Source organism: Micrasema longulum, unplaced genomic scaffold, assembly GCF_059751315.1.
Source record: "Micrasema longulum isolate JH-2025_06_02 unplaced genomic scaffold, ASM5975131v1 h1tg000321l, whole genome shotgun sequence".
NCBI classification, from domain to species: Eukaryota; Metazoa; Arthropoda; class Insecta; order Trichoptera; family Brachycentridae; genus Micrasema; species Micrasema longulum.
Genome location: NW_028277525.1, coordinates 185,685 through 207,534, shown reverse-complemented (window position 1 = coordinate 207,534; position 21,850 = coordinate 185,685). Strand labels below are relative to the sequence as shown.

Below are 21,850 nucleotides of genomic sequence, written 5' to 3'. Positions count from 1 at the left end.
AAGTAAATTGAAATAAATTGTGTTTGAGACATTACCCCTGGAGTGAGATGTGGCCTAATCTGATCAACCATTACGCCGTCAATCCCCAACTGCTGCACTTCTTCCCAACTAATGTGAACTTCCTCATGAAGCAGCTTTTCCTCTGCCAACACGAAAATTAAATTATTCAATCAAGAAACAAGTATGTTAACAAGTATGGCCAAAGAACACTTCATTACACAATTACTAAAATTTTCAATAAGATTCCTAAGCAGATCTTAAAAGAAAATGTTGACAAAACTTTTAAGAAAAAAATAATTAAATAGCTAATATGTAACAAGGCTTTATATTGATTATTATTTAATGTTCATCTATTTAGTCATCTATTTAAATTTTTGTAAATAAATTTTGTGTAAAAAATATGTTTGCTTTTAGTTCTTAACCTTTCCCTTACTGTCCTAAAAACACCCGCGAGTTACGGTGCTGTGTAGTCACTACACATTAAAAAATAAGAGATTTAAAAAGGGAAAAATGGAATATTTATAGGGAATGGCTTTAATTAACCATAATTTAATTCAAAGCTGATAATATTTCAAATCTAACTGCTGAAAACATGAAAAAACCATTGGGTATCGCTAACGACTCGGGCGAAACGTGCACCCGCGCCAACTTCCAGAGAGCTACTAATACTAAGTAGCTAGTACTGAACTACGCGACTGACTGCGACGGGCGTAAATTCTTTACTATTTTCTTTATACGAAACAATGCGAAACATTGGTATACTGTGAGTATAGTTTATCCCCGATTTTCGATAAAATGCTTTTTTTGTGCCTAATAAGTACTTTATTATATAAATAAAAGACGAGTGATACTTTAATCCACAAATTTGGAATATCCAGTGACCGGTTTCATCGCTTTCGCGACATCTTCGAGACTGGTATCTTTATTAAGGAGTTCAATGTATTTATACAAAACAGAGGTAAGGATAGAGAATTCAAAATTATATGAAACTAAATTAAACAAAGTTATTTTTATCTTAAGGATCATTATCAAAAAAATTTTAGGTTAACTAATGAGCTGATATAATGCTGTTTTAATGAGTTTAAGTATTTTATTTTTGTGTCATATTTTTAGTGTGTAATAAAATATTTAAACTCATTAAAATAGCATTATACCAACTCATTAGTTAACCCGAAAAAAAAATGATAATGATCCATAAGATAAAAATAACTTTATTTAATTTACTTCCATATAATTTTGAATTCTCTATCCTTACCTCTGTTTTGTATAAATACATTGAACTCCTGTATAAAGATACCAGTCTCGAAGATGTCACGAAAGCGATGAAACCGGTCACTGGATATTCCAAATTTTTGGATTAAAGTATCACTCGTCTTTTATTTACATAATAAATTACAATGAACTTCCATCAAGAATTTTCACTGACAAACTTAAATGTTTTTATAAGTATTTATTACTTAATAACAAACTATTTCAGTCGATACGTAAATGTGTGATGGAGGAATACTGAAAATCTAAACCCAATATTTATTATATTTATAAAGATATTATAGTTATTAGACGCAATGTGTACTAGCTACACATCACCGGGGAGGAGGGTTAATAAAGTTTATATTACTTTTTAAATTAATGTAATTTCTCTATCTTTTTTCTTTGTAAAGGAAAAATAAGAAACCTGCCGACTAGCCAGTTTCGTAGTTTAGTGGGTTTTATTATTTTCCTTTATATTTTCTGTTCATGTTTACCTTCTTAAACACAAAAAAAATATTTCACTCCATTGTCACAGGCTTCTTTCTTTTGAAAGAACATTAACTTTGTGATTTTTCTAAGCCAGTATTTTATGAAGTTCATATTTTTGCTGTTTTAACATACCATCTCGTTTAGTAGTGCTTCTTTTATAATGTATCCTAAAGCGGAATGCTTCCAATACGCTGGCTACTACGATGGTCAGCACTACCATTGTGAAGAGATAAAATACCTGTAAACAAAATAACGATAGTTAATATAAATATTTATTACATGATAATATCACTATATTATTATGTATTAACTTAATTTTTTTATTTTATTCATGATTATTTTTAATTTTTTAATCGCTATAAAATAAAAAAGTACCTTCTAATCTCTCAAAGAATATTTTCTATTCTCTTTCTTATATTATAAAAAATATTATACCTGTCTATTTATTATAGAAGCAAAAAATTCATAAAAATTTCTTGTATACCCAAATACAAACAGGCCATGCCTTTGAGGTGTAAATAACTGTGCTAGGAAAATGGAAATCGGATTTGAACCTCGGACCTTTGGCCCGTGAGTCCGCAATACTACCATCCCACAACCCGGTTCTGAGTATGTACTTACCATGAAGTAAATTCGGCTCCATTGATTGGCTACAGAGGCGTAGGCATTCATCAAAATAAACCAATTATTGACAACAGTCAGCTCAAATAAGGTGACTCCACTTGTCAGGAGATTCTCAAATGTATTTAGGTAGTAATAACCCAGGGCAGTGGAACTGTTGGCCGAGTACTTGTAGAAATCTTCTACGGCGGTATTTCTAAAATAAAAGTGCAAATATATATATATACAGTAAAACCCCCGTTTTACATTTTTCAAGAGAACAACAAAAAAAGTGTAAAACCGAGGAAAACACTAAAGCGAGGAAATGAAAAATGTATGGAAAAAATGAAATTACATCAAAATATAATTATTGTACTAGACTATACTAAATATACAGCAGAAAAATTGTAAAATCTGTTATCATTGGAGATTATGATTACCTATAATTTAATTAAAAATATTTTATATTTTTTCAGTCAATACTATAATGTGTTTTTTTTTATTGAATTTTTAAAAAAAACATGAATAAATAATTTTATGTAGGTTCTTAACCTTAAAAACACGAAAATAAATATTTGAATTTGCATAAAATGGATACAATGATTTTTCCCCTAAATATTGGAAAATTTTATTTATATGGTATCCCTTTTTTTAGTATGACGCCACAAAATTTCAGCTGTCATCTACATCGCGGCAAAATTGTTTCACACTTTTATGATAACTGTTTAAACTATCTTCTTTTCACATTATGTTTATAACTTCAAATAATATATCTATTGCCACATTTTTAAACTTTATGCATCCTAATTTATTGATGTAAAGACTTTATTCTTCCTAAAGATGCGTCAACTGCATGCCACAATTTAGTAATATGTCAAAATTATACACTTAAACAAAAAGGTCAATTACACTGCACCTACTTTGAATTCAGTTTGAGACAATAATCTACACATTTTTTTTATTTACCTCGATTTTATTCTCCATCACGCGGCGGCGCGCGGCTCGTTGTCTTTTGACAGATCGAATGAGTTTTGAAAAAAATTCAACGTAAAACCGGGGTTATGAAAAACGTAAAAAACGTTAATTGGGGGAACATTTGAATGAGAATATATGGAAAAAAATGGGACCTAAACATTTCAACGTAAAATTTAGGCACGTAAAAATGAGGTTTTACTGTATATATATACATATAAAACACATAAAAAATCATTCAGATTATAATCAGTCATTTCATAGAACAAAACAACTTATTTCCTTCGAGTACCTACATATTAGAAAACTCCAAAATTGATGTAGTTAAGTCCATCAGAGATTTAGGAGTTGTTTTGGACTATAAACTAAAATACAACGAGCATATAGATAATACAGTAAATATTTCACTGAAATTACTTTGCTTCATTAACTAACAGAATATCCTCTGATTTTACTAATGTCCGTACAATTAAACCTCTTTATTGCTCAACTGTTCGCCGTCTTCTAGAATATGCCTCCGTGGTCTGGTCTCCATTCTATGTCAATCGCATAAATCACATTGAATCAGTACAACATCGCTTGCTTCGAAAAATAGCGTGGATGCTTGATACTGTCCGCCTTGTAGTCTAGTGGCTGGCATCTTCACCTAGCATGCAAGAGGCGATGGGTTTGAAGAAAAATTTAGTACATATTCTATAATTTTTAACACTTTTTTTCTCAAAATCTTACTCTCTTAGAGGTTCATCTGTTTACTGTAAGAGCCCTTTGGGAGTTTAATAATTTAAAAAAATACATAAACATGAATACATAATACTTACACGCAGCAATTTCTCATGTCATAGCCGGAGAATAACTCCATACCCACGATGGCGAAGAAATAATACATGACCAGCATGACGCAGGCAGCGGAGGACATGAGTGGGGACAGAAGCACTAAGGTCCCAAACACATCGCGATATCTTTTCTTCAACTTGTACAAACGCATTAATCTAGAAACAATTGAATGAATGAATTTGCTTGTTATAAGCATTACTCGTTATACCAGAGGAAGATTTTTAAGCCAATCGCCATTGCATATGTCACTATTGAAAATATAATAAATGCTTACAAACATACCACTTTCTTAATATCAATGCAGTTAAATAAACATTCATATTTTGTCACAATGTTAAACTGTGAATAAGGATGGAAAAACTGCCTGAGCGCATGCGTGAAGTGGCCCCGTATGTTGCCAGACCGTGAACAATATACATACAAATATAAGATAATTTTGTGTTATGTTATGTTATATTATTTGGTATTTTATTATTTAATTTAATTTTTACATTTATTTTTAATTGTTTTAAACTTCTACTGAATGTGTTATATAATTTATAGGTTTAATTTTGATTTCTAAATCTTAGTAATGTATCAACAATATTTTGAGTTTGTCCAAATTTTTGTAGACAAGGACTGGATTCAACTCCCTGGGGAGCTGTTTATATTAACATATTACAACAGAGATGAAGAACATTGAGAAAAGGTAATATAGAAGTCTAGACATTTACAGGACTTATGACCTGTCAATGGCTGGTTTAAGTGGCCACTTTACACACTTAACTTCACAAACATCAACAGATGAAAGAATTGAAGGAATATAGATGTTCAAATATAGGCAGAATGGTGAATGTTACACAGTGTGTTAAGTGGCCACTTAAACCAGCCATTGACAGGTCATAAGTCCTGTAGATGCCTAGACTTCTATATTACCTTTTCTTAAATGTTCTTCATCTCTGTTGTAATATGTTAATTAGTAATGTATGTTTTTTTTTTTTATAATTAAACAAATATGTTTGTATTATAAGTTTTGTAAAGGGCAATTTTGCCATATACGTTAATAAAAGAAAAAAATAATAATATTTTACTGACTAGACTATGAAAAAAACGGGTACTTTTACTAGGCAATTTTTTTTTATTAAATAATCATTTAATAATTAAGTAAATTAATACCATTTAATATTACACTAAAGCTTATCTATAAAAGCAGGGTAAAAAATTCGACTACCCTGACAATACTAACAAGTACTTTTATTTAACAATCTGACAGATGGTAAAATAATCGAATTCTCAAATAATATTACTTGTAAATTCGCTTCTTACTCATGAAATGTGATCCTACCGTATTCCATTTTAATCGCAGCAGTATTTTGACACTTGCAAACGACACAACATGGCAGAATTGAATTAAAATCGGCAGTTGCGTACTAGGCGACGTCTACAAAGTACCTAATGTTTCTGGACTATTCTAATTCTATTGTTGCCAGGCACGAGGTTAAAGTGTGACAATATCAAAAAATATAATTATTCCCAATTGATAACTGATCACTGAAATGATAAATTTAGGTTTGGAAGTAGTTTTATCAAATAACTCTTTAACACTTGTTCACAGTTTATTTATAATAATGAAGGAATGCTTTGTATTGTCAAGATGTTAATTGTAGAGTGACACCTAAAAAGCCAGATATGAAGACGGTGCTTGCAACGGCAAGATTACCAACAGTAGCGAGTTATTCTTTGGGGTTTGCATTTTACACAATGTTACACAGTGTGTAAAGTGGCCACTTAAACCAGCCAATGACAGAACATAAGCCCTGTAAATGCCTAGACTTCCATATTCCCTTCTCAAATATGTTTTCCCTCTCTGTTCCAACAAATTTAGATCTAAATAACTCCTTAGGGAGGAAATCCAGCCTATCTGCAAACATTTGGACATACTCAAAACATTTTAAAAGCCACTGCCGAAAAATACATTGACTTTCTAAAGGACATAGTTACAAAAATGAAAAAAATTCATGAAGGAATTGATTCAGACCCGTGAAAAATAAATATTGTGCAAAATATACATTCCAGGAAAAAAAGCTTTGCAAAGCAATTAATAACGGGAACAAGAGGAAAAAAAAAAAACATTCTAAAAAAAAAATTGAATCAATTCGTTTTACAAGTATAACTTTGTTTGAAATGATCTAACTTTTACTGAATCCTTTTGATGTGATTTTATTGTAATAAGATGACTAAACAATATAATTATACTCTAACTGGCTTCAATATGAGATACCCGTGTAATAAGTATGTCTATGAATGTAATATTGTTAATATTCTATTTCAATTTACCTTAATGGCCTGAATATGACTACAATAATAAGGCCAGGTAACAACGCAAGCAGTACAGCTCCAATAACACCGAGCAGTGTCGCCACAAGGTCAAACACATTCCACCCGCTGGACAGGTACTGCCGCATACCCAGAGCCATCATTCGCAAGCCCGCCTCTATTAAAAATACTGAAAAGAAAAAGAAGATGTGAATCAATTGTCTATGGAATCTTGCAAAATTAACAGTTGTAAAAAAATAAAAGAAATAGAGTGCTGGTGTTCTTATGGCTTTTCTTAATAGTAACATTTTAAAAACAGCAATTTTTAAATAGAATGCCGTGACCTTGTCATAACCAATCACAAAGAAAGCCACGTTTAATTATTTGACATTGCCAGGATAAAAATCCGACGAAGTGACTCTTATATTACTAAAAAAAATATAAGATTTTTACTGTTTTTTTAATGGACTATATTAAAAAATACAATTATTGGAATCGAAACAGGATGGAGTTATTATTAAATTATCAAAACTATTTTATATGTATGTACTACACCTTAATACTTTGCTCTGTGTTATATTTGTTAATGCTTCTATTTATTTATTTAATAAACGCTCAGAGGGCTCTTACAATATTCAGTTAAAAGTACATAAAATATTATAGAAAATAACAAAAATTAAATCATAACTATTACACTTAACATGTTATTCATTCTAAAAAAAAAGAAAAGGAAATAAAGTGAAGATGAATGGAGAAACTCTTTAAATAGGGGAGAATTGAGGGGATGGCCATTCCATGGATAGGATAGCTAATTTGATAGCAGCAGGAGTGGTGTGGAGCAAGTCCAGCAGCTCAGCATAATTATTAGCTGTTCTGTGGATGGGAGAATGGCGGGTGAAGTTTGACCCATTTTACTCACACTGAAACATGTGTTGGAGTCTGGTGGTCCTTGTGGGTACACGAAAGTATCAAAGACAGTAATTTTGGGCAATCTATTATGGTGCATATCACTTTGTGCATTAGAGTGAGGTCAGCAATTGTCCTTCTGGTGGAAAGCAATGGTAACCTCAACTCAGACATCAAAGTTTGGTAGCAAATTTCAATTATAGGTTTACCCTTTTTGAACTGTATGTAGCGTAAAAACTTCCGCTGAACTCTTTCCAAGTTAAAAGAGTTGCAGTTGTACAAAGGGCTCCAGACTGACGATGCATATTCCATTTGCGATCGTACCAGAAGTTTGGAATATGTTAATATTTAGTTTGATAGTCTATCAATAAACATTTTTTTTATTAAAACCACAACTTCCTGATTGACTCACTGATGTCAGTTGTCACCAGGAACTGCTGGGTGCTTTGTCTTACTTGTACATTCCTTACAAATTCAGAATACTTACATATTAGAAACAGCCAAGTGTCCCATGAGGCACAAAATAGCCGAGCACTGTCCTGTAGACCGCCGGATACTTCTGTGATGCGAATGAGCATTGAGACACCATTTCCAATAATAAGAGCGACTGTAATAAAACAATATTATTAAATATATAAATAAATTAAATATCAACATATTGACGATAAAAAGGCCAAGTGACCGATGTGACCCACTATTGCCGAAATTGAGTCATACCTGGTGAACTGATAATTAATGCACCTGTCAACAGATGGCGCGTCGAATTAAAAAAAATTCATAACTCTCAAAGGCAATCTATTACTATGCAGCTGTCAAAATTTCAACAAATTTCAGTATGTTTTAACTGTGTGAAAAATGGATTAAGCTGAATGAATATCTTGCCATGATTTTTTTATCAATTTCAATTTATTTATTTAATACGCTTATGTACATTACAAAAATATATTCAAATAATATATATAGAGCACTCACAAACAATGTATTCAAAGTAGGCCCAGTTGACGATGTATGACGAGTACCTGCCGAGGACCTCAACAGGACCTAGAGTTCCATACCAGGGGGCCCGGTCGTGCTGGGGGGCCCAGCGGAGTGCCCCACACTCGTATACAGACAGGAACTCGTCCAGAGACAGGGCCCCCGTGTTAGAAGTATTCAGTTGTTTGAACATGAGGAGGGTGTCTCTTGTACCTGGAATGGAAGTTAAGAATGATAATTTAACTATCTTCATATTAATTTTGTGTAGAATTACTAAAATTAATTTAATGTTCAACAGTTTTACCGAAAATAAACCCTTGATAAAGGAAGAGTCGTGTTCTAAAACCAGTCGGCATATTAACACATTTGCGGTTGTGCCAGTGGTCAAAATTGTGTCTCTCATTTCCGTAACCAGTACTGCTGCTTGTAGCTTTCGAGGCTTCATTAAGAGTACTCACTCCTCTTGAGCGTCAGCAAATGTTTTTTTTCATATATCTACAAAACACTATTACGCTATGTACTCAGGTATGGCTCTGAATGCTGGGTATTGGGTAAAAAAAGATAAGACATCTCTCTTTATATTTGAGAAGAAAATAATAAGAAAGATATTCGAAGCTGTGCAGGAAAATGGAGTTTGAAGTATAGGGTTCAATGAAGAAGTCTATAATATGTACAACGAGCCCAACATAATAGGGAGGCTACAATGGGCAGGGCACTTAGAAAGAATGAATTAAGAAAGAGTGCCCATTATGATACTTCACACGTAGCCCCGAGGCTAGCTTTGGTAGACTCAAACTACAATGGCAGGATCGAGTGCAGCGGGATGTGGACGCTATTAGCATCAGGAACCGGAGGAGTACATGCCAGGATAGAGGGAGGTGACGACGAATGTTGGAGGAGGCCAAGGCCCACACAAGGGGGGACAGGTTAATTATTCCAAACACAGACCTTTGTGCGGGGCGAAATATCTCATGAGGCCGTGGAACTGGCGGAAGCGCACGGTGGCGGGGGCCTGACGGGACACGAGCAGGCGGAAGGCGTGCTGGCAGGCGCGGCGGCGGTGCAGCAGCAGGCGGCGGTACTTCTCGCGCTCGATGCGCGTGAACGTCTCGTACACCACGGCCAGCATCTGAAAGGCATCCAGTGCTCAATCAACCACATATGTTTTTCCTTCTCAATGGAGAATACTGCATTCACAAATTACTCTAAGACTTCTCTGTCAGTATAAAACATATTCAGGTCCAGACTGCAAAACTTCAGAGGAACATTTCTCATGGTAAACTTTAAAACAATCTTTTTTTTAAATTTCATGTTTCTTTTTTAATGAAAAAAATTCATTATTATAATTTTAAAATGGGAAAAATCCTTAAATTCGCAGATGAAAGGACTCGCGTCCCCTCCACAAAAAAATACAGTTTAAATAAACAGTCTATTATATGCTTAATGATGGTTGTATATCTTACCAGATTCATGAGTACGTAGAGTACGGTGGCGATATAAGAGATGAAGAAAATAGCGAACCACTTGGATTTAGCATACGATGGCATCATTACATCAGGGAAACTAAAATAGACATCGATATATGTTATTAATGTTTAAAGCATTAACTTTGTTGTCAAACTTTTTTTTTAAATGTTAGTAAATATTTGTATATAACCACTTTTCTATTCTGTTATGTTTGTGTGGTGAATGTCCCGATAAAGAGACGGCTACGGGTACGTCACAAAACTGGTAGTAAGTGATTATATACAAATATTTACTAACATTTAACGATGCAAATATGTTTTATTTATATTCTATGTAAGCATTTAATTTGTGATCAAATATTAGTTAATCAAAGTATATTAGCAACTAAAGTTTTTTATGGTCATTTTAAAACAATATTAATAATATATTTAATATCTTAAGCGGATATAAACATGGCCTTTTTTACATCTCAAACAGATATAAACATGACCCTATTATATCTCAAGCGGATATAAACATGACCTTATTATATCTCAAGTGGATTTAAAAATGAGCTTATTATTACTCAAGTGGACATAAACTTTATTATTTATTTATTTATTAACATACACGGCACGCAGTGCCTTTTACCTTAAAAAGATACATATTAAAAATAATATAAACATTTCAATACAATGTGAAAAACTTAAAAATTAAATATGAAAGTATTATTTTACATAAATACTAAATATATAACACAGCAGTTTTGTATAAAAAACATATTTAGATATAAAAAATTATTTCACAATGTGAGCAAATTATATTAAGCTGAGCAGAGACAAAAATGGACTTATTATTATCTTACAAAGATCGATTATTTTAAGGGGTAAAAATCATACAATTAGTATCTACAGATAGTGTTTTTCTGGGTTATTATGCCGTGTTTGTGGGCTTTGTATTGCCGACGTTTCGGAGCACATTGCAGTGTCCATCTTCAGGGCTGAATGTATGAGTGTAGTTTTTAGTGTGTTTAATTGTGAGGAATTTGTACCGTGTCGCAGTCGGGCAATGTATGTGGTTAAGTGTGTGGAGTTTGTACCGTGGGCTTTGAAAGCACCGGGTACCATGAGGTTTGTAGTCGTAACCCATCATCCCTGTTTATGTTATTAGGATGTTTGTATATTTCTATGGCTTCCTTTATTAAACGGGCTTGATGATTTTTGGGCTTTCCAAGGACATTTGGCTCAAATGAGAAATTATGCCCTGTTTTTATGTAGTGCTCTGCAAGAGCTGATTTATCCGGGTAGCCCAACTTGCATGCACTCTTGTGCTCTTTTATTCTTGTCATTATGTTTCTGGCAGTCTGCCCTATGTAGACTGTTTCACAGCTTTTGCAATTTAATTTATATACTCCATCTGTTTCAAGTGGGTCCCGATCTTTTACTGATTTTAGTAAGTTTCTTACTTTTGAGGTCGTACCGAACACTGTCCTTATGTCCCGTTTCTTAAGCGTTTTTGCAATTCTATCCGTGACATTTTTGACATAGGGAAGGAACGCTATTCTCTTATCCGTATTAGCATCATCCATCTTGGAAATATTCTTTGGATTTGTTACCGACATTATTCTTCTTTTTATATCCTTCTTTTCATAGCCATTACTTTCTAATACTTTTGTCAGTATATTCAATTCCTCTTCTAGGTTACTTTCTTCACAAATACGTGTTGCCCTTCTGGCCAGCGTGTTTATGATGCCTAATTTTTGAGATGGGTGGTGATGTGAGGTAGCATGGAGTGTGGACCGGTTTGTATGTGTGGGTTTTCTATACACCGTATGTCCCAGTCTGCCATCTTCCTTTCTGCTTAATTTGACGTCTAGAAAAGATAGGCTTTTGTCCTCCTCTACTTCCATAGTAAACTGTATTGCCGGGTGGAGATTATTTAGGTGGTCTAAAAACACTGTTAATCTTTCTGCACCATGATTCCAAATGACAAATACGTCATCTACGTATCGAAGCCATACTTTGGGTGCATATGGAGCTGTGTCCAAGGCCGACTACAAACTACAAACGACTACTACGACTACAAACCTCATGGTACCCGGTGCTTCCAAAGCCCACGGTACAAACTCCACACACTTAACCACATACATTGCCCGACTGCGACACGGTACAAATTCCTCACAATTAAACACACTAAAAACTACACTCATACATTCAGCCCTGAAGATGGACACTGCAATGTGCTCCGAAACGTCGGCAATACAAAGCCCACAAACACGGCATAATAACCCAGAAAAACACTATCTGTATTCTGAAGGCCGTGAAAACCTACGAACCTCAATTAGTATCTCTTAATTAGTAAAAACTTGTAGCAAAGCACTTACTTAGCTGTGGTGAGAAGAACAAACATGCTGACGAAGGAGTCACTAATAGTACTGAAGTGCTGGTTGTCTACGTGTTCTGAGAAGAGGTAGAATCCGAGCAAGGAGTATGTGGTCACAAAGAACAGCAAAAGTCCTGAAAAGGAGTATTCATATTATTAAATTTAACCCAAAGAAGAATAGTCACACCTCACTAGGGCCCAAAACAGCAAAATACTGAGTTTTAGAATAGGTGTCGCAGAAGCATTTTAAGTGTATGGTCGTTTGGCCATGTGAGGAATATAGAAATGCGAGAATGGACGTAGCAAACTCCAGGGACAACTGTCATCAAGCAGAAGCGACATGGTTCGCTGGGCCATAAACCTGAGGATGCCTCCTGAGAGCCTTAACCACGCTTGCCTACTTTACTATCTCGACATCCGCTGTTGACAATTCGTCGGTAGTTCATGTCAGAACTACGGGACGCGAACCTTACTCGGGATGATGCACACATGGAATGATACTGTTGTTTTCAATTTTTATGACTATTTCTCTCCTAAAATAGAGGCGTAGCGGGTTATTATTTTATTATTTTTTAATGTGCTGTAAAAGTTGGTGGAAGGTGACTGTGTAAGAGTTCCGGCGAAGAGACGGGTATTTCTCGAAACTGGTAGACATTAAAAAGTCATTGAGTGGTTGTATACTAATATTTTTGGACATGATTTCAATTCAATTCAATGATTCATTTATTTAAGTATAACATATAAATTACAAACATATATTCAATATGTACATATTATTAAAAAGAAAAAAATACATGAAAGAGACTCATGTCAAAGTAGTAGGAGAATCCTGCTCTGGAAAACCCCTTTGGATACATGGAACAGATCAATATCCAAAACGATGTTGTTCAGCATAGCGGTAGACTTTCCAACAGGCATAACCATAGGCAGGTTGGTCCTGTATATCGGAATATGAAACAATCTATGCTGACGCTGTCTTAGGTAATTATCAGGAACATACAAACCAATGCCCATCATAATCTCAGAATTATCGATCATACCGTGCAACAATCGATAAAAATGTGTAGTCAAATACACATTTCTTCTAGTTTCTAAACTGTTGTAGCCAAGCATACCCTGGAGAAACTCAGTCGGGTAGAGCCAAGGATAATACCCGCACTTTCTCATGTAGAGATATCTCAGAAACTTCTTTTGGATTTTCTCTATCATAAGAGAGTACTTCAGTTCATGTGGCCCCCAAATCATTGGGCCACTCTCGAGTCTACTTCGCACCGAGGAATTGTAAAGAGTTCGCAGAACAAATCCTAACATCTTCGATGCATTACCACTGATTGTCTCTATGTGTTCATGAAACATTAGGGTGCTCACAAATCTAACGCCCAGATCCTTAACATTCGATGTTCGTATCAGATTCCGGTCATTCATTTTGTAGCGAAAAAATTGAGTTTTTTCGGCCCTAGTGAAGGACGTGACCAAACACTTGGAAACATTAATCTTAAGTTTGTTTCGCCTTCCTCATTCAGATATATTAGATATATCCGCTTGGAGAAGACAAAAATCGTCAGAAGTTGTCACCTTTAAGAAGAGTTTTAAGTCATACGCAAACAACAGAAAACGCGAGTTCAAAATTACATTTTTAATATTATTAATGAAAATTGAGAACAACAATTGACTCGGGTTAGAGCCTTGCGGGACACCCGAGAAAGTATGGAAACACTCTGACGCGAATAGACCGTAGGGGACATTTAAAACATTACGTGTAGCATCTCACTTACCAAGCATGTCCAGAATGGGAGGAAGAGATTGCAGGATCTGGCGAATGAATCTCCGGACGCCCCCACAGTGCTTGGTGTCCACCAAGAAGATGGGGCGGAGCGCTCGCGTCACCCGGAAGTGAGAAGACTGCCGAATGAGCACCACAAAGGCTTCCAACACCATGATAAACAATGTCGCACACTGCAACGGAAAATTAGACAATGAGACTCACCCGGAAACCAATGCCTACTGCGCCTGATCTACTATCGTCTTGAGGACAATGCAGAAGGTGAATTGTGCATTTCCTGTATGTAATCTACAAATTAATAAAAACATCCAAAATACCGTTACCTAGCACAGATGTCGAATTGCTGACCGTAAGGGAAATGGAAGATGACCCCAATAAGGAAGTTCAGTGCTATAGGAAATTGGATTTAAAAAATGTTTTTTTCTTATGCGGTAAGAATTAGAGCATTTAATTGTACGGCGAAGTTTCTCGAAAATATATGAAAAAATAATAAAAATGAAGAACTTTCAATGACATCACAAGTTCTTCCGAATCAACCAATGAAAGTGTTGTAAGAAATTTCCGGTTTCCGGGAAGCCAACTTACCGAAGAGAACTAGTGATGTCACACGCAAAGTAATAAAAAATTATAAAACTTGTAGGATAATAAATATTAATTTTTATTTTTTTGGCTTAGTTTGATAGTCTATTAACAAATAAAAAAGACTACTGAATGTCCTCATTCTTCACTATAAAAGCAATAGCACTATCAGGTCCCATCAGTCAGAAGGATTCATTTCAGTTTATCAGTTCGGATAACTATACGGAAATTAAAAAGTGGCAAATTTATTTTATAATTAGGTACTGGTACCCCTAACAATGTCTTTATTTTTTTGTTCTCAAGTTAGTACTTGGTATTGCACAAAAAAGTTCATTTGTAGTTTTGACAGACAGCTTCTTTTGTTTCACTGTTTTTTTAGAGAAAAATTCCATTAACTACGTCAAGTTTAAAATGTATTTTGTTAAAAAAAGGTTTTACACTGAAGATGTCTCTGGTTGTTATCTTGACATATAATGAATTAAGAATTACTTATTATATCATTTCATAGAACCACGAAAAATCGACCGATTTCTACTGATTTTTAGCTACCAATGATGCTGATGTTGAAAATATCACTAAAACACTGTTGCTGATGGATGTTACATTGACTAGATTGGACGCTGGATTTTTAGCTTTTGGGTGGAGTTATGAATTTTAAAGCCCTGTACATAGAATTAAGAATAGTCCAGAAGGAGTGTAGAATCATATTTGAATACATTGGACTGTGTCCAATAATTCCCCCACTATGCCTCACTTTTGCCGCGCGCATTCATGACACCGTCGTGTAGTGTTGCACGATGGGAAAAAATATAATTATAACACAAATGTAGGGTAAAAAAAAAGCAATCTGTTTATTTCTCTAAAATTTTATTATGCACGCGGAAATATTGATTGACACAACAGAGTAAATAAGTAAAGGGTCATTTAATAAGAGTAATTGAATTAATAAACTTTAAATTTAAAATATAAAACAAATTTTATTTTACATAAAACTGATATTTTTATATCATGTTAAATAATATTGTTTAAAAGATAACGTCGGTCAAATGTCCACGATAGAGTTGTTTAATCCGAGATTCAATTTTCATTCGCTCTCTCATTAGATGAGCAAAGGTAGGGCAAAAAAATTTACTACCCTGTGTTGGTTGCTACGAAATGTTCATTTTGTTTCTTCGACAATCTGACAGATGGAAAAATAATTCAATTTTTAAGTAATGCATTTGCTACATACACATTCATTTGTTAATTACACGTGAAATGTGATTGCATCCTGTTTCTTTAAAATCCTAGCAATATTTCTACACTTTAAAAGGACACAACAAGGCATAGTTGAATTCAAATCAGGAGTTGCGCACTGAGCGACGTCTACAAAGAAACTAATGGGTTAAAAGGTAAACCTACTGATTTATGAGTAGTTGAGTCGCCTTCTGTTTGATGTGCGTATGCGGTTTCTGGACTATTCTTAATTCTATGGCCCTGTAATATTAACAACCGCATAATTGATATAAGTTTACCTTGAGCATTGTCCGCTTATGTTTTAAGATAGTTTTCCAACCGATCCATCGTAATTTAAAGAATAGTTCCACTCCAATTACACTTAGAGCAAATAACTCCACAGTCCCATGAACACCGACGGGTAACTAAAAAATAAATATAACATTCCTATATTAAAGCAGAAATAAACACGACCTTTCTCATTTTCAAGCAAAATTAAACATAAATTAATATATATAAAAGGAGAAATAAACACAGCCTTATTTAAAATAAAGCAGAAGAAAACGTTATCTATTTTATCAGAAATAAACACTACCTATTTCATATTTACACAGAAATAAATACAGCCTTTTTTATAGAAAAACAGATATACATTTTTTTTTTTAAATTAAAAAAATGTGAAGTTTTTTTTTTATTTTAGCAGAAATAAATGTAAAGTTTATTTTTGAAGCACTAACTTTGTGGTTATTCATTATAATAAAATAAATAAAACAACTTTGTTTTTAACCATTAATTTTTATTTTTCACCGACCGGGTTCAAAGCAAACAAGCTTCTTCGTCAAGGTTTACATAACTAATGAATTGATTCCTTTTTTGTTTTCATCATGTTCCCTAAATACTACACGTGGACACAATAAATCCCCATCAGTCAAACTTGCTTCTTTTATTTCAAATTTAATTAATAATTTAAAAGTTTTTAAACCAAAGTACACACTTCAAAATTCCTTTCAACTCATTGATATACTGAAAGATATGGAAATTCCAAATAATACGAAACTAATCTCATTCGACGTAGTTAACATTTTCACTAATATTCCAATTACAGATACAAAAAAAATAATCTCTCAATCACTTAACAATTCAGATTTGGATAAAAAATTGATTTCTGATTTATGTAGATTTTGTAATATTTGTTTAGATCAAAACTATTTTTAGTATAATAATATTATTTATAGACAAACACAGGGTTTGCCGATGGGTCAACCGTCTAGTCCGTTATTTGCTGACATATTTATGAATCAACTGGAGAATGAAATATTTTTAAGCACAGCACCACTTATCAAACGTATCAAATTATGGCGCCGTTTTGTAGACAATGTTTTTTGTTTATTTAAAGGGTCGGATCGAGAACTTCAGACATTTCTAAATTTCCTAAATTTATTACGTAAAGAAATAAAATTTACTTTAGAAATAGAAAAAGGTAAAAAATTAAACTTTCTTGATTTATCTTTAACAATAAAAAAATAAAAAATTGATTTCGATATATACCGTAAACCAACATATACAGACACAATTATTCATAATTCTTCAAATCATCCAATTGCCCATAAACATTCCGCATTCCATTCAATGATACATAGGTTAATTAACGTTCCACTAGATGATACTAATTCAAAAAAAGAACTTAATACAATAAAACAGATTGCTAATAATAATGGATATAATGAGAACTTAATTGATAAAATTTTAAATCAAAAACAAAAACGCAAACTTATAAACAAATATTTATATTCTACTCCCACAGTAAATAAAGCAAACCCATCTAAACAATGGAGGCGGATTCTTTTTATAAATGTCATTTTTTCAAAACAATTATATAATTTCCTACCATCAAACATTAAACCGGCTTTCTACACAACTAATAATATAGGAACATTGTTAAAAAAATCACAAAGACAAAGTCCATAAATATAATAAATCTAGAATATACCAATTAAATTGTAATGATTGCGATTCAATCTACATTGGAAAAACTAAAAGAAACTTTAATATTAGAGTAAAAGAACACTTAAGTTGCTTAAATAATAATAATTTTTCTGAAAAATAATCATAACTTCAATAAAGACACTGGATTAAAAGTACTTCACGTTGAAAATAAAATATTAAAATTAGACAACTTAGAAATCTTCGAAATTAAAAAAGCGATTCATAATAAGAAAACAATAATTAATAACCAAATAAACAATATTTCTTTTAGTCCTCTCTTGTCTTACTTCGAAAATATTGATATCAAATTACCACCCGTGTCAGGAAAAAACGACTTGATTTATTGGGTCCACGTGTAGTATTTAGTGAATATAATAAAAATAAAAAAGGAATCAATTCATTAGTTACGTAAACCTTGACGAAGAAGCTTGTTTGCTTTGAAACCGGTCGGTGAAAAATTAAAATTAGTGGTTAAAAACAAAGTTGTTTTATTTATTTTATTAGAAATAAATGTGTTTATTTCTCAAAAATATTATAGAAACAAACATGACCTACTTCATATTTAAGCAGAAATAAATAGTGGTTTTTTTTTATTTGAAAGCAGAAATAAACGTGACAAATTTTATAATGCAAAAATAAATATGTATAACCAAAAATAAAATGACCTCAGTATATCTTAAACAGATATGAGTATATAAATATCAGTAATCGACAACATTATAAAAAATAAGACAAGACAAGATTTCCCTTCGATGATAAAAATAAAATTGAATAAATAAACGTTTGACATAAACCTGGAAAACTGGAACTGCCGGATCTTCGGTGAAGGCCAGGAGTATGAGCATGAGGGAAGCAGCCAGGTCCAGACCATGGTACCAGGGATTATGTACGCGCAAGTAGGCGGGAAGCTCATCGGGGCTGGAAGGGTGAGAGTCAAACTTCTCATTGTTCTGACCTTCCTACAAAACAACCACACGGTATGGAAAACAATCAAAGATATACTCACAGAGCCACAAAATAGTGTGTTCAACACAACGACATTTATTTTTTTTAAAATTTATTTATTCATTCAAAATTACAAAATTAAATATTTATGAACTTATTAAGGCTTTTTAGGCTATGCCCGTGTCAAGCCACAATAAATAACAATAAAAATACATAGTAAAACTAATTAGATCAAATTATAATGACATAGAATAATAATCTAGAAAAAAAGGTAAATGTAATAAATAATCAAATTCCAAAGAATACAATGCAAAAAAGATAATCAGAAATATTTTTAAAAATATAAATTATACAAATTAAGAATCACACATAATCAAATATACAAAATAGTGGTATTATTAAAATCAACAAAATAATAGTAAAATATAGTAGAATTAATTTAAAAAAAAACAAAATAAGAGTATCATTTAAACCAACAGAAAAAGAATATGTATATAAAAGCATAAGTGAAATGTTAATTGAGATATGTTTTCTAGAAACTCACACACGAGTAAGAATATAAGAAATAGGAGCAATAAATCATATGCCAAATAATAGTACGTACTAAATTAAATTATACAAAAATACATAATGAAAAAAACTAAAAATTATCAATATATATAAAAAGCAAATAAAAGTAAAAAGTATGGAAGGAAAGCAGATTTGTAAATTTTTGCTAATCTCGAACTTTAAAAAAATTGACAACCTCGTCCCTATGGATGTGCAGCAACCAATTGCAAACATTTTTCTTAAATACATTGGCACTTGTGGAGTTTTTTATGGCTGCCGGAAGTTGATTAAAAAATTTCGGAGCCAGGAATGGAAAGTTTCTTTGAGCTAGCTTCAAGTGAGTGGTTGGGCCAAGGTAATTAATCCTTCCCGCTGATCGCTTCTGTATATTTTGCTGTGTCCTGACTGTATCTACAGATTTCCAGAACTTCACAAGTGCCTCCTTGACAAATAGCTGCCGGATATCTAGAACTTTACAATTATCAAACAATTCTTTTGAAGGATAGCGACATATAATTAAATAGACATTACAAGCGCATCATAGGTGACATTTTGATCCGTAAGTAAGTTAGTATTCATTGCCCTCATTCTTTAATGGAGCTTCATCTTGATTAGACGTGACACTTTGAAGAAAATCACCATAATATATAATAAGCCAATGCTTTATTTAACACTAAAACTGTGAAAACAGTACAGATATATTGATTCATTCGTAAATGTAGGGTGTGACAATAAGACGCATACTATTTGTTTTTTCAATTAAGAAAACAGTTTAGAAATTTCCAAGATTATTAATATCAATATAAAGTATAGACTTGAAAATAATGTATAGAACACAATATCGCTCAAATACCCCCCTCGGTTTCTCTGGCACGACGCAGTCCTTTTGTTGAAATGTTGTTCTTTAGGTCTGGAATTGTTGCTAGCTTATTGGCATAGACTTTTGCTTTCAAAAAGGCACAAAGAAAAAAGTCCAGCTTTGTTGCAAGATTTCGGAAGCCAATCTTGGGATCTTCATTTCGAGAGATAATCCAACCTCTGAACTATGATCGCGATAGAGCCATTGTTTAATTCGCCTTTTAATTTTAATTTGTGTGGCAGGACAGGTGGCACCATATTGTTGAAACCACCGATTATCCGTTGTTGGCATCGGATCGTTGGCATCCGTATGACACAAGTTTGTGATCATGTTACGATAACATACACCATTCATTGTGTTCCGGACGCGGAGTGTAAATTGATAAAATATGTAACTGTATAAAATATAATAAAGTTAACTAGCTAGAATCCCCGGTATATGTACGACTGAGCGCTAGGCTCCCAATAAAGATACATTATTCACTTTCGAGCCTGGCCTCAGTAATACCGGGGCAAAATATAGCCGTAGAATATTTAAATAATGTTAAATATAAATTTGTAATCATGTTGCGCGCGTCGCGATTACAATTTGCTAACTCTATTTAGAAAAAAAACTAGTCCTTAGTCTTTTCATTATACAACAGTGGTTCTGCATATGAACTTTTATTAGATTTGAATACTACAAATCTTTATAATAAATAAAAACAATTACTGTAGGTATTTTAAAAAATATTTATAGCAAAAATACTTCTAAGTAGATGGCTGCCTCGTGGTAGTTCATCTCCCAGTGGTCTTCTTCGGTGAGGTGTTCCCTGTTGGAACGGTTGAGGGAGGAACGGCTTCCGAGGTCCAGCACTGCACTCCGTACCGACTCGGGGGCCCCATCACCATTTGCGGGGCGACTATCTACAAGATAATACATTACAGCATCAGCAGGGTGATTTTCTATCTTTCTGATATTAAAAACATTTAAGTTTGTAAGTGAGAATTCTTGATGGAAGTTCATTGTAATTTATTATATAAATAAAAGACAAGTGATACTTAAATTAAGTTTTAGCACTAAAAATAAAATACTTCTCATTAAAATAGCATTATATCAACTCATTACTTAACCTGAAAAAATTTGGATAATGATCCTTAAGATAAAAATAACTTTATTTAATTTACTTTCATATAATTTTGAATTATCTATCCTTATCTCTGTTTTGTATAAATACATTGAACTCCTTAATAAAGATACCAGTCTCGAAGATGTCGCGAAAGCGATGAAACTGGTCACTGGATATTCCAAATTTGTGGATTAAAGTATCACTCGTCTTTTATACATAGAATAAATTCCTGATATTAACATTAAAAAATAATAAAATAAGTATACTTTGGAAAATAAATTACTTAGTTTTTAACCCCCCTCCCAGGTGCGCAGTGATGTGTAGCTAGTACACATTGCGTCTAATAACTATAATATCTTTATAAATATAATAAATATTATTGGGCTTAGATTTTCAGTATTCCTCCATCACACATTTACGTATCGACTGAAATAATTTGTCATTAAATAATAAGTACTTATTAGACACAAAAAAAGCATTTCATCGGAAATCGAGAATAAATTACAAATATCATCAAAAGTATACTCTCAGTCAGTCACATAGTCCAGTAGTATATAGCTACTCATTAGCTCTCGGGAAGTTGGCGCGGGTGCACGTTTTGCCCGAGTCGTTAGCGATACCCAATGGTTTTTTCATGTTTTCAGCGGTTAGATTTGAAATATTATCATCTTTGAAT

The 21,850-nt window shown here is 33.1% G+C and overlaps 1 protein-coding gene across 1 annotated transcript in view; it reads right to left on the bottom strand.

Moving 5' to 3' along the window:
* LOC148282523 (two pore calcium channel protein 1-like) overlaps window positions 1-21,850 on the bottom strand; it is a 28,095-nt gene that overhangs the window by 1,047 nt on the left and 5,198 nt on the right. Inside the window, exons 2-15 of the mRNA XM_088224932.1 lie at window positions 20,814-20,971; window positions 18,508-18,672; window positions 16,027-16,152; window positions 13,926-14,106; window positions 12,152-12,284; window positions 9,786-9,885; window positions 9,271-9,451; window positions 8,320-8,535; window positions 7,835-7,954; window positions 6,463-6,631; window positions 4,131-4,301; window positions 2,362-2,557; window positions 1,873-1,978; window positions 36-142 (exon numbers count right to left, since the gene is read on the bottom strand). Of these exons, the coding sequence (XP_088081058.1) occupies window positions 36-142; window positions 1,873-1,978; window positions 2,362-2,557; window positions 4,131-4,301; window positions 6,463-6,631; window positions 7,835-7,954; window positions 8,320-8,535; window positions 9,271-9,451; window positions 9,786-9,885; window positions 12,152-12,284; window positions 13,926-14,106; window positions 16,027-16,152; window positions 18,508-18,672; window positions 20,814-20,971 (2,129 nt within the window). The remainder of the gene's footprint in view (window positions 1-35; window positions 143-1,872; window positions 1,979-2,361; window positions 2,558-4,130; window positions 4,302-6,462; window positions 6,632-7,834; window positions 7,955-8,319; window positions 8,536-9,270; window positions 9,452-9,785; window positions 9,886-12,151; window positions 12,285-13,925; window positions 14,107-16,026; window positions 16,153-18,507; window positions 18,673-20,813; window positions 20,972-21,850) is intronic.